Raw genomic sequence first — 13,298 nt, 5'->3', positions numbered from 1 at the left:
CCCCGCTGTTCCCGTGGTTGCTCCCTGCAGCCTTCTGCAGAGCGGAGACCCCGGGTGTGGTCTCCGGGGGAGATGACCCAGGGCGGGCCTTGGCCTCGTGCGTGGCCGGGCTCCTGCATCCCGCGTCCCCCAGGACCTTGGGCAGGTCTGCTCTTCTGCTCGGTGGCCCTGGAGCCTGCAGCAGGGTCTGTCCCGGGGGGAAATACCTACTTTCCCTTGGAGGCCCCCCTGTTTCTGGGTCTGGTTCAGCCGGGACAGCCCTTCCTCTCCCCCCTCTGCACTTCTGGGACCTGGAGGAGCCTGGGGGTGGGTGGGGAGGCAGGCGGCCGGGCAGGGTGCCAGGTGGGCCACTCCCCCGCTGGGAGGCCTCTGGGAGCCCAGGTCAGCTCCTGCCTCCTTGGAGAGGCGACCTTAAAAATCAAGGGAACCTGGCTGCTTGCATTTCAGGGGGCTGGCAGTAAGCTTCCTGGTGCTTTCTCTTTTCACTGTTTCCTTCTGCTGAGTGAGCTGCCCTGCCCGGGAGGCAGGGGCAGGTGGAGGGGCAGGCTGGGTGGGGCACCCTGGCAGAGGAGGTGGGTACAGGATAAGCTCAGGGGGACGGGCGTGGGCTGGGCTGGAGGGCCAGGCAGAGGTGTGGGTGCAGGCTGGGTGCCACCCATGGTTGCTCAAGCGTTGCTTGGCAGAGACCTGGGCCTGCAGGCATGCGGGTGCCTGGGATTTCCATTGCGCTCATTCTGTTGCCATTTGTCCACTCTATTTAGTGAGCGTAGGGTGGGGTTGGTTTGATGTTAAAGTGCACACCTCTTTTTTGTCTTTAACGTAACGGCCTCACTCTACCAATTGCCACAGAATACCGTTAACTGCACTGGCGTTTTCTGCCATTTGCAGTTTCCTGCCACTCACAGCGGGGTAGTGTGAGTCGCTCATCAGGGGTACAGCAGTCCTGCAGTTAAACGTCTTCCCCGCATCAGCGGCTTTAAGCAGGGAGCGTGTTTCCCGCTTCTCTGTAGCCATCGTGCTCATCTCAGGGTTTTGGGTAATTTCCCCAGTAATTTCTTCGGAGGCTGTCCATTCGCCTTCACGTTGGGATGATAGAATAAAGAGCCCGTTTGCAGTCAGCCGCACAGCTCCGAGGGGTGGCGGCTGAGCGCACACCCTGTCCTGGCACCCTCTGAGCCTGCAAAAGTCAGGTCACTGGGTCCTTGCCCCGACCCCTCGAGTGAGGGGTTGCTCCTTGCCTCAGTTTACAGCCCAGGCCCCAAAGGGGACACAGAGCTGGGGTGAAGCCCGGATGTCTAGCTCTAGGTCTCTGTTTCCACGCTGACAGGTGGCCGCTGTCAGGGCTGGTGACCCAGGTGGGAGGGGCTGCAGTGGCAGCTCAAGGCCACTGCCCATGATGCTGGGGGGAGGGCTGGACCCCCTCTGGTGGCACCACGTCCTGTGGCCGGGGGGGTGGTCAGAGTGGAGGAGACAGAGGTCTCCCTGCAGCAGCCCCTTCTGTCGAGGGGGGCTCTCAGCCTGTGGCCGAGGCAGGCTCTCCCGTGAGTGAGGGGCGGCCCCCGAAGACCCCTTACAGCTCTGAGCTCGGTACCGCCTGCCCCCACCCTCCTGCATCCACCTTGAGAACGCCCCTCTCCTTCCTGCGCAGTGTAGCAAGCCTCCTGTGGGCCTCATCCTGGGCCAGGACGCGGCCTCCCGCGTCACCCGCGCCGTCCAGTTTGATCCGCAGAACGTGCAGCGATGCTCAATGTCTTAGTTTGCCAGGGCTGCTACGACAAGTACGCACAGCGGGCCGGCTTAAACCCCGGGGATTCCTCGGCTCCTGACTTGGGTGGCTGGAAGGCTGGCCTCCTCCCGGCGTCCGTGGGTTCTCTGGCTTTCCCTTCCACGGCAGTGCCCTCCCCTTTCTCTCCCGGGTTCCTGCCGACGCCTGGCTCTTCTTCCTGGCTTTCTGTCTCTAGGGCCTCCAGAACAGGGTCAAGACCACCCTGCTTCTGTTGGCTGCACCTTCAGTATATCTTCAAAAGGTCCAATTGGCGAGGCTTTACACGCACGGGAAGGGGATTAAGACGAAGAATGCACGTGTGTGTTTTAACTGGGCTGCATAATTCATTGCGCCACACGTGGAGTTCTGCAAATGAGAAAACACACTGGGTGCAAGGGGGTTTCCAGGAGAGTGGGGTGCAGGTGCCAAGTGGGTGGGATTCGCCGGCCCCTCTGCTCTTGGGCATCTGTCCGCGTTCAGCCCAGCGGCTGCGGCAGCTCCCTCTCCCCTGGCGCTCAGCCAAAGGACCAGATCAGCACTGTGCACTGCAGCTGGGGCGGGCGAGGGCAGCCGCCTGGGCACAAGGGGGTGGGGGCACTGCCAAACGCGTGGGCCCTGCAGCGGATGGCCGGGCACATGCTGTCGTTTGTTAATGCTGTGTTGGTGTAACATTTATACAACTCAAAATTTCCCATTTCAACCGCTTGTAAAATACACTTCAGTACTATTAAATACATTCACAATTTTGCACTACTGCCATCCATTGCCCAACTTTTTCCATCACAGCAACTCTGCACGTATTAAGTAGTCACTGTCCCTGGCCTTCAACCCGGTATCCTGTAATCTACTATCTGCCCCCGTGAGTTTGCTTATTCGAGGTATTTTATGTAAACGAGATCATACAGTCATCGTCACTTCTGCGTCAGGCTTATTTCATGCAGCATGCGGTCTTCATTCTCTGTGCCTCAGTTCCCCTGCCTGTACAGTGTCTGCCTTTCACAGCCAGGGTGAGGGTTCTGGGGTGTGCTGGACAGGCGAGGCGCTGAGCCCGGGGTGGATGCCTGGTCAGCTGCGTTTTCTCCCTGGCACCCATTCTTTGTCGGGGTGGGCGTTATGCCGAGAGCATGCTGATTTCTGTCCTTGTCGATTTACCTGCAGCCTCTGCGCAGGGCTGCTCGGGGTCCCCTCGATGCACAGCCCGGAGCCCCTCGGGTGTGCTCACGCTCGGACTTGCTGAACAGAAGTGGTCTTGTGCCCCCTGCTGGTGGAAGAGGAGAGCCCCGGGAGGCAGCCGGCGGGGTCCCAAGCCGCTGCCGGGACACCTGCAGGAGGGGACAGCAAACCTCTTCATCCCTTATTTTCTCTTAAACGTTGGAGTCTGTTGGTTCACATTGGGAGGCTGGCGGTCCAACACCAAGGCCCCGGGGCCAGGCCTCTCCCCGAGCCTGAGGCACTCTGGGGAAAGCTTGTCCGCACAGCGTCTGCCGGGTCACCTGCCGGTCCCTTGGCGTCAGCCGGGGAAACGCCTGTGATCTTATTTGTATGAGAAGCAGCCCTGCTCTGGGGGTGGGGCCGCGTCCTCACCTGCTGCGTGGCGTGGGCACGTGTCCCCTTCCTGCGTGGGCAGGTGTCCCCTCCCAGCCTCAGCTGTCCTGTCTCAGGCCCACAGGTCCCAGGGTTGGGGATTCGGGGAGCCTGCCCGGGTCCTGGCCGTGGAAGGGGCCCAGTCAGTGAGGGCCCCATCCCAGGGCCGAGGTTGTCCAGGGCCCATTGGAGGGACTGGGCAGGAAGCGGCGCCCACTTCTCTCCAGGTCTTTGTGGCTGTCTCTGGAGGGGGGGCTGCAGGGAGAGATGGACGGGACACAGGTAGACGGCCACTCCTCGCCTCTGCTTGCCGTAGGACGAGACCCAGGGACAGGGTGACCCTGTCCCTCACCTTCCAGGGGCCCCCTGTGGCCAGCGGGCGTGGGGCGGCTGGACAGACAGGGTGGCTCAGGGAGGAGAGGCTTCCTGGGTGCATTAGTCACGGGTCAGAGGAACAGAACCACTGGGATACGTGTGGGGTAGGACCTGGCTCACGTGACCGTAGGGATGGGCAGGTCGGGAGCTGGGAATTCCAGCGAAGACTCCCATGAATTCCCCGGGGAAGCTGGCTGGCTGAAGAGAGAAATTCTGCTTTCCAACTGCTTAAATCATTACTTCTCTCTTCAGGGCCTTGGGCCAATTGGATGAGACATCTCTTGTGGCTGAAGACAATCTGCATAGTTGACTGTAGATGCAATCAACATACTAATAATTAAAGTCCACGGAATATCCTCACAGTAACAGGCTCGTGCTTGCTTGACTAAAGAGCGGGACACCATCACCAAGCCAGGTTGCTATGTGAAAGAAACCCACCGCCTGATGGCATGGGGAGACGTCCCTCATTGCTGAGAGCAGTCTCCTCTGTTGATTGTAGATGCAGGCAGTCAGTCATAGATGCAGTCAGCTGACCACAGATGCAAATCCATGAGCTTCACCACCACCCTGGCGGGGGGGGGGCTTCCGAGCTGAGCTCTGAAGGAGGAGTGGCTGACAAGAGGGAGGGCAGAGGGAGTGCCACAGCTAAGGGGGTCTGAAGCCTAGGGCTTGGGGAGCTGCTGGGTCTGTCTGGGAACTGGGCTGGGGGTGGGGGTGGGAAGGAGGGCCTGGTGAGGCTGGAGGCCCAGGGAGGGTGCTGGGGGTCAGGTCCCACCTGGACTACAGAAGGGCCACTGCACAGGCCTCAGCAGCCTGGTCCTGGCTGGAGAAGGCGCCCAGAAGCAGCTCCTCCGCCCTCCTGCTTCGGGGCTCGGCCTCGCTGGCCGGCTGGTGGGCGACGGGCTGAGGCCCCAGGGCCTAGGGCTGGGAACCGGGCTGCGAGCTGGTGGTGGGGAGACGGCGGTCCCCTCGCCTGCTGGGCCCCAGCGCTTGGCTGCCCGTGTCTGCTTCCGTGACCCTGTACCAGAGAATCACTGACGGTGGAGAGGGTGGAGCCAGGCCCCACGGCCATGCCGTGCCGGTGCTCAGCGGGCAGCTGGCGGAGGCTTCTTCCTCCTGGACCTGCACTGCTGGTCGCCCGGGGTCACCCCTCTGGTCACTCTGGGTCACTCTGATCATCACCCTGTGGTCAGCCTGGGACACCCCTGGTCACACTGGCTCACCCTGCTCGTCTCGCCGGCTGCTCGTGGACAGCCAAGCCGCTGGTCCCCTTGACCTCCTGCAGCCCCTCTCTGCACATGGGCATCGGCTGGGCTCCCTGCCTGGCCTGGACGGTAGCACCCTGTGCCCTTGCGCGACCGGCGCCCTCACGCCCGCCTCTGGGCAGCCCACCCTCCGGAACTCACACCTCCGTCTTTTCCAAGTAGTTCTTCCCTCTGCGGTTCCGCTCCGGCACCCTCTGCACTTGGTGCTGCGGGACCCTTGCTTTAGGAAGGAGCATGCCTCAGAGACGCCATGGCCCAGCACCCAGGCAGGGATGCTGAAGTGGGCCCCGCTTTGTCCCCTGGAGGGTAGTTTGCCCTGGACCAGGTCACCGACAAGGCAAACAGCTCATTTGAGTAGATGCAGGGGGTGAAAGGGTGGGGGCGTGCGTGACTCGGTTTCCCTGTGTTAGCACAGTGCCTGCTCACAGAGTGGGATATGCTTGTGTCCCGTCCCTCCTTCCGTGTGTGTTCGTGGGTTGCCGTCTGGAGGCGCCACCCTCGTGGCATCGGGAACCTCGCGCTGTCCCGGGTCTTCTGGGGTCTAATTCTGGGGCCCAGCCGCTCCCCGAACGGACCCCTGGGCTGAGGATGTGGCCCTCTCCCAGCCACCCCCTAGTTCCTGGTGTGTGTGGGTGAGTCAGGCCTGGGTGGGAGGGCAAGAGGGAGGGGCTTGGGCCTTTGGGGCCTTTCAGGGAGACCCACACACCTGCGCCTGGCGGCGGGGCATGGAGGCGCCTCTCCTGGTTCCGCCGCGCCCAGGACGCCCAGCTCCGCCGCGTGCAGCGGGCGCTCAGCTCTCCCTGCGGGGTGGACGCGCGCGCACTGGTGTTGTCACAAGCGACCACGGTGACGCTGAAGGGACCTTCCTGAGCTCCCCCTCACTTAGTGCCCGCTCGGCCCACATCCAGCTGGGAAGGAGGCACACGGGGGGTTGCAAGTTTCCCTCGTCTTTTCTTCTTTTTGTTCCTTCCTATGTGAGAAGCCTGACTGGGAAATGAACTGGAGTAAGTGGGAGAGGGGCACTGCGAACCCATTCTTTGGAGGTGAAAGTCGAGGGGATGTCCCCGTGCTGAGCGGGTCCCCAGGAGGACAGTCCACGGCCATGGGGCCTGCCCCCTGCATGTGCACCTGCTGGATGCTTCCAGATGTGGCAGGCTGGGCCCCGGTTGGGGGTCCCGTCACTTCCTCTCTGCCCCCCACCTGCAGAATGGGGAGCTGGAGTGCAGCGTTGTCCAGGGCGGGTCCCACCCTGGGCCCGGAGACCCCTGAGCTGTGAACCCTCTGTGCTCAGGGTGTGAGTCCTTTTCATCAAGGGCTGGCAGGGTCACGGTGTTTTGTTTTGTTTTTTTAAACTTTTGATTTTTGAAATAATTTCAAACTTACAGGAAACTCGCAGAAATAGTAAAGAAATAATGCACGGAACTCCAACTTACTCCTCACCCAGATACCCAGATTTACCAGCTATTAGCATTTTGCTGAATTTGTTATTTCATCCTACTCATCTACTTATCCATTCATCTCTATATTATTTATATCTCTGTGCATAACCTCAGAGTCTATCTATATGTTATCTATATTGATTTGTCATCTGTCTATGCTTATCCACCATTTATTTCTCCATCTATCTGCCTATCTATCCATCCATCTGTTCTCTATTCATCTATCTATCCATCATCTATCACCTGTCTGCCTGGCTCTCTATCCTCTATCCATCTATCTGCCTATCTGTATCCTCCCATCACCTATCTGTTCTCTCTATCATCTATCTATCATCTGTCCTACTATCTGCCTGCCTGTGTCTGTCTATGTAGCTAGCCAGGATCTGCCTATCATCTCTCTATCCATCCATCCACCTCTCTGCCTCTTTATCATCTATCTATCATGTATCTATCCAACTAATTGTGTGTCTTCTTAATATTTGCAAGTAGTTTGCATCCATCAGGTTCAGGTTCAGCTAACACTCAGCATTTTCATGGTGTTTCTTTTTACTGTTCCCATCTCTTTGTGTCTGGCAGAACTGACCTTCCAATTGGTGGCAATCAAGTTCTCTTTCAAACTAAATGTTTTTAGGTTTTAAAAAGTGAGACCACATAAAAAGAAAACGTTGAGAGGAGGATGGTTCCAGATGCACGGGGCAGTGGCCACAGGGGGGGCAAGGTGGACGCTTGCAGTGCTGCCCCAGGTCTCTGCCAGGCCCAGGGCCCTGGGTTGGGTAGGACAGGCCATGGGAGGTGACCCCAGGGCTGTGCTGCGTGTCAGCCTGTGGAGCCAGCGTGCACGGAGGTGCCGGCGAGCAAGTGACAGGTCTCTGTTTGGTCCCTTCCAGCTGTGTTGGGGTGGAAGAGGAGGAGGCGCCAGACATCGACATATACCACTGCCCGAACTGCGAGAAGACCCACGGGAAGTCGACCTGTAAGTACAGCCCCGTGCTGCCACCCTGCCTTGGCCCAGCAGCCCGCATTTCCACCCAGGACCCGAGGAGGGCAGCGCCGTGGGCTGCCCTGGGCCCACCCTCATCTGTGGTGGGTGAGACTCCCTTGCCAGCCCTCCTGAGACGCCCGCCCCTCGGACCCTGACTGCATCCTCCTGCAGATGAGGCTGGGCCGCTCAGGAGCCTTGACTTGCCCAGCCAGCCCTGTGCTGACGGGGGACTGCTCTGTCCTGCCCTGCCCTGCCCGGCGATCCCCGCCACACAGATCTGTTCTGTGCTTTCTGCACTTTCCAGAGGGGCTGGGAATCTACATTTGTGATAGGGATCTGTGCCCACTTTTTTTTTTTTTTTTTTAATTGAAAATTTTAAAATTTTAAATAGCTTTTAATTTTGAAATAAATTCCAAACTTACAGGCCAGATATAAAAATAATACAAAAGCAATACAGAGAACTCCCAATATCCTCCTACCCAGATACCCAGATTTACCAACTTAACATTTTGCCACATTAGTTGAATCCCTCCCCCCCCTTCCATCCATCTGTCCGTCCATCCATCCATCCATCTCTGTCATCATCTACCTGTCTGTCATCTGTCAGTCTTCCTATTCATATCTGTTTTCTAAGCATTTGCGAGTTAGTTGTATACATCATCTTCCATGAACACTTCCAGTGTATTTTCCAAGAACAAGGATATTCACTTATGTAACTTCATTAAGTATAGTTAGCAAGATCAAGAAATCCAACACTGGGAAACGGACTTTGGCCCAGTGGTTAGGGCGTCCGTCTACCACATGGGAGGTCCGCGGTTCAAACCCGGGCCTCCTTGACCCGTGTGGAGCTGGCCATGCGCAGTGCTGATGCGCGCAAGGAGTGCCGTGCCACGCAAGGGTGTCCCCGCGTGGGGGAGCCCCACGCGCAAGGAGTGCGCCCATGAGGAAAGCCGCCCAGCGTGAAAAGAAAGAGCAGCCTGCCCAGGAATGGCGCCGCCCACACTTCCCGTGCCGCTGACGACAACAGAAGCGGACAAAGAAACAAGACGCAGCAAATAGACACCAAGAACAGATAACCAAGGGAGGGGGGGAAATTAAATAAATAAATAAATCTTAAAAAAAAAAAAAAAAAAAGAAATCCAACACTGATATACAGTCTATATTATATTTTTTTCAGTTGTCCCAATAATGTCCCTTTGGGCATTTTTCCTCCTTATTTTCACTCCCTCTTCCAGTTCACTGGCCTCATGCCACCTGCCTCCTCCTTTTCAGGGACTCTTACCTGACATTTGCCATTTTCATGCTGCTGGTGTTTTCGTGTTGGGAGCAGCGGGGTCTTTATTTCCATCTTTCCATCCTCTGAAAGGCCCCTCGGAACTGTGACTCCTGCAGCACGATGGCTGCTGTGAGGCTGTCAGTGGGGCAGGGTGTCCTCCGAGGTGGCTTGAGGCGAAGGGCCTATGTCACAGCCAGGAGGTGACATGCTGGTGCTTTGAGCAGTGGCCTGGTTCACAGGATGAGGGGAGGGATTCTGGCCTGGAAGAGGATGGCTGGGCCTGGGGTGGGGTTGAGGTGGTCTCTGATTTCCGGGTTTCGGCCTGGGGTGGAGGTGGGAGAGCAGTTTCAGAAGCCTGGGGGATTGGGCACGGGTCCTGGCTGAGCCAGTCCCTCTTGGCTCTCACCCTCTGAGGCCTGACCTGGCTGAACGAGAGGCAGAGCCGTAGCTGGGGGCCCCCTGCTCTGCGGTTGTTGAGGTCGGGGTGGGGGCTGTGTCTTGCCCAGGGCACCTTTACTGCCTGGCACTCCCCTCCACAAGCCCGGCGCTTGTCCCTGGCCACAAGCCGAGGGCTGGATGCCTGCAGTTCCCCTGTGGCTGTGGCAGCAGGTCCCCCGGGAGCCCCCTGCACTGTGCGCTGAGGATGGGCTATGGCTGGGCCGAGGGAGACGTGGGTGGCCAGCCTGGCCCCTCCCAGGGCTTGGCACCGGGGGTGGGGGCCGGCGTTTTATCACTCCAGGGATCGCTCTTTCTTGCTCTCTTCTGGCCCGAGAACTTCTGACTTGGTCTTATGCCTCATCCCATCGCTAGATGGAGGCATGGGGGCTACGTTTGTTGCAGTTTTTGTGTCTCAGCTCCCAGCACTCTGTAAAGTACTATGCAATGAATGAATGGGTGAAGAGAAGAGAGTGCTGGGTGGCTTCCTCTGAACTCCCCAGGCCAAGACGTTCTTCCCTGGTAGGAGTTCTTGGGGTCCTAAGTCGCCTTCATATTCCCGCCCCGTAGTTGGCACATTTATACAGAATGTGTGTGCTTCATGGCACGCTAACAGACGGTTCTGCTTAGTGCTTTAATGCAGGCAAAGAAGGGAATGGTCATTGCCAGAGGCTTAACGGGGCCCCCAGGAAAGGTCAGTGCTACTTGCCTTTAGAACCTGAAAGAGATAGTGAGTCCCCTCTACCTTCCAGAAGGCAGCGACTGGCGACTGCCCCGCTTTGCCCTGCGGGGCAGGCAGCTTGGTGCAGGGGCAGAGCTGGGCACTGGCACCTGGGGGCACCTCCCTGTGGGCTCTTGTGGGGGGTGGGTGCTCTGGGGAGCATGCTGGTCGGGCAGTGCTGTTTTCATCTGCTTTAGAAAAAAAGGAGTCCAGAGACTAGCAGGGAAAAAGGAGTTGGAAACTCCCGGGTCCGTGACCTCTCACTCAACAGGCATGTGTTGTGGGAGGCTCTAGTTGAGACTTCTCTCACCATGCCCCAGACTCCAGATTCCTTTCTCCCATGCTCTGGCCTGGCTGGTCCATCCCTTGATGCAGGTGGGGAGAGGAGGACAGGGCTCTGCCTGGCTTGTGGCAGGGGGGGCTCCCGGCATGCCCTGAGGGCTCTCTGGGTGCCTAACCCTGCTTCCTCTCTCCAACAGTGAAAAAGAAGCGGAACTGGCACAAACACGAGCCAGGGCAGACGCCTGATGTCAAGCCAGTGCAGAACGGCAGCCAGCTCTTCATCAAGGAGTTGCGAAGCCGGACCTTTCCCAGGTGGGCCAACCCTCCGGGGTTCCCCAGCGGGCCAGGGAGCCCGTGCAGACGGTGCTGAGGGTCTCCACATGGGGCCTTCCCCCCCCTTCAGGCTGCACCCTGAGCAGGTGGCCACCAGCACCCAAATACTTGCCTCATCACCGATACATGGAAGGCTTAAGTAGGGTTCCTTGTCCTTGTCGGGTGCCCAGGAAGCCAAGGAGAGCATTTCCTGCCAGGCAAGTGGAGAGCGTGAGAGGATGGTTCTCCCTGGGCAGGTGGAATAACTTACCCTGCTCGCGTTGTGGTGGGGAGAAGAGGGAAACCCCTTCTCAGCAGTTCCCCTAAAGGGATTAGCATTGGTGGGCCTTCTTCCTGCAGGTGCAGTGGTGGGAGGGGAGAAACCTGTCTCTCCCCGCGCCTGTGAGTGCCCAGCACCTACCTGGGTGCTCTCCCGTCCTCTCTCACTCAGTCTTCCCCTTATCCGAAAGGAAAGGCCGTTATCCTCATTTTACAGAAGGGAGGCTGGGGCTTGTGCCCTGGGTAGTGTTCTGCTCCTCTGGATGAAGTGTTTAACAAGGTCAGTTAGGCCCAGTTGGCCGATGGTGCTGTGCAGTTGAACTGTCCCTTTGGTACAGGCAGGTCCTGGCTGCCACGCCGGGCCTCCCTCCCACCTGACAAGGCTGTTCCCAGGTGGCCTGGTCGGGAGTCCTGAGTCTTCTTTTTTGAGAGGCTTTGCTGCCTGCACCTTCACTCGGGGTGAATCCAGAGGACAAAATTAGAGCTCCGTGGAGGACGTAGCAGGGAATCACTTTGGTAAGAAAGGAGAGCTGTCTACAGGTGAGCTCCAGGCATAGAAAAGCTGCTCTGAGCAGCCCCTCGGCTGGAGGACATGTGGCGAAATGCCACAGGACAGAGTCCTTCGGGCGTAGTGGAGTGTGCTGGCCGCTGGTGGCCCTTTCTCATTCTGGCTTTATCCTTTGGAAAGTTATTGATTGTTGATTCAAGTTATTTAATAAATACAGGACAGTTTGTGTTTTCTGTTTCTCCTTGTGTAAGTTTTACTAGTTTGCATCTTTCAAGGAATTGGTTCATTTCACCTAAGTTAGCAAATCTGTGGACATGGAGTTGTTCACAATATTCCTTTATTAGCCTGTTAACGTTTTTCTGTGGGATCAGTTGTGATGGACCCTTTCTAACTTCTCATATTGGTTATTTGTGCCTTCTCTCTTTTCCTTGGTTAGCCTGGTTAGAGGTTTATCAATTGTATTGATTTTCCCAGCTTTGGGTTTTGTTGATTTTCTCTGTTGCTTTCCTGTTTTCAATATCCTCTAATTACTATCTATCTATCTATCTATCTATCTATCTATCTATCTATCTATCTATCTATCTATCTATCTATCTATCTATCTATCTACCTTAGGCTTACATGCTCATCTCATCCTAGGTTTTGAAGGTGGAAACTTATTAGATTATTGATTTTAGATCTTTCTTCTTCTCTAATATATACATCTAATGCTCTAAATTTCCTTTTAAGCATCACTTTTGCTGCATCCCATTTTGATAAGTTCTATTTCCATTTTCATTTACTTCAAAATATTTAAAACTTCTTTTGAGACTACTTCTTTGACTCTTGTTATTTAGAAGTGTGTTGTTTAATCTCTAAATATTTGGGCATTTTCCGGCTATCTCTGTGTTATTATTGATTTCTGTGGTCTGAAAGCATACTTTGTTTGATTTCTATGTCTTCTAATTTGTTTCATTTGTTAAGGTGTGTTTTATAGGCTAGTGTTTGGTCTATCTTGGTGAATGTTCTTTGTGAGATTGGGGAAAATGTGTATTCTGCTACTTTGTATTAAGTATTTTAACAATATCAATTAGTTCCAGTTGGCTTATGGTACTGTTCTCTTAAACTATATCCTTAATGATTTTCTGCCTGCTGGATCTGTCAATTACTAATAGAGGGGCCTTAAAGGCCTGAGCTAGAACACTGGGTTTGTCTCTTCCTCCTTGCAGTTCTATCACTTTTGGTTCATGTATTTTGAAACTCAGTTTAGGTACATAGTCATTTAGATTTGTTTTATCATCTTTTAAAGTTATCCTTTACCTTTATGAATGACCCTTTCTACCCTGGTAGTGTTCTTTGTTCTGAAATCTATTTTATCTGACCTCAATTTAGCTACTCCAGCTTTTTTTTGACTGCAGTTAGATGCCGCATATCTTTCTCCATCTCTTTATTTAAAAAAAGATTTATTTATTTCTCTCCCCTTCCCCCGCTCCCCACAGTTGTCTACTCTCCACATCCATTCACCGTGTGCTCTTCTGTGACCGCTTCCATCCTTATCAGTGGCACCGGGAGTCTGTGTTTCTTTTTGTTGCGTCATCTTGTTATGTTAGCTCTCTGTGTGGGTGGCGCCATTCTTGGGCAGGCTGCACTTCTTTCACGCAGGGTGGCTCTCCTTACGGGGTGCACTCCTTGGTGTGGGGCTCCCCTACGCGGGGGACACCCCTGTGTGGCAGGGCACTCCTTGCACGCATCAGCACTGCGCATGGGCCAGCTGCACACGGTCAAGGAGGCCCAGAGTTTGAACCGTGGACCTCCCATGTTGTAGGCGGACTCCCTATCCATTGGGCCAAGTCGGCTTCCCTATCTCTTTATTTTTAATGTCTGAGCCTTTACATTTAAATTGGATTTCTTGTAGACAACAGATAGTTGGGTCTTCTTTTTTTTTTAAATCAACTTTGCCAGTCTCTGTCTTTTCATAGGTGCGTTTAAACCATTCATGTGTAAAGTGATTATTGATATAGTTAGAGTCATATCTACTGTGTTTGTAATTGCTTTCTATTTGTAGTATTTGTTCTTTGTTTCCTTTCTTTCTCTTC

The 13,298-nt window shown here is 55.5% G+C and overlaps 1 protein-coding gene across 1 annotated transcript in view; it reads left to right on the top strand.

Annotated features, from left to right (window-relative positions):
* PHF2 (PHD finger protein 2) overlaps nt 1–13,298 on the top strand; it is a 137,334-nt gene that overhangs the window by 55,481 nt on the left and 68,555 nt on the right. The window contains exons 2-3 of the mRNA XM_058301453.1: nt 7,316–7,401; nt 10,322–10,436. Of these exons, the coding sequence (XP_058157436.1) occupies nt 7,316–7,401; nt 10,322–10,436 (201 nt within the window). The remainder of the gene's footprint in view (nt 1–7,315; nt 7,402–10,321; nt 10,437–13,298) is intronic.

The sequence above is a fragment of the Dasypus novemcinctus genome, chromosome 8, assembly GCF_030445035.2.
Source record: "Dasypus novemcinctus isolate mDasNov1 chromosome 8, mDasNov1.1.hap2, whole genome shotgun sequence".
NCBI classification, from domain to species: domain Eukaryota; kingdom Metazoa; phylum Chordata; class Mammalia; order Cingulata; family Dasypodidae; genus Dasypus; species Dasypus novemcinctus.
The sequence above is the reverse complement of the archived record's forward strand: the minus strand, read 5'-3'. Positions and strand labels throughout refer to the sequence as shown.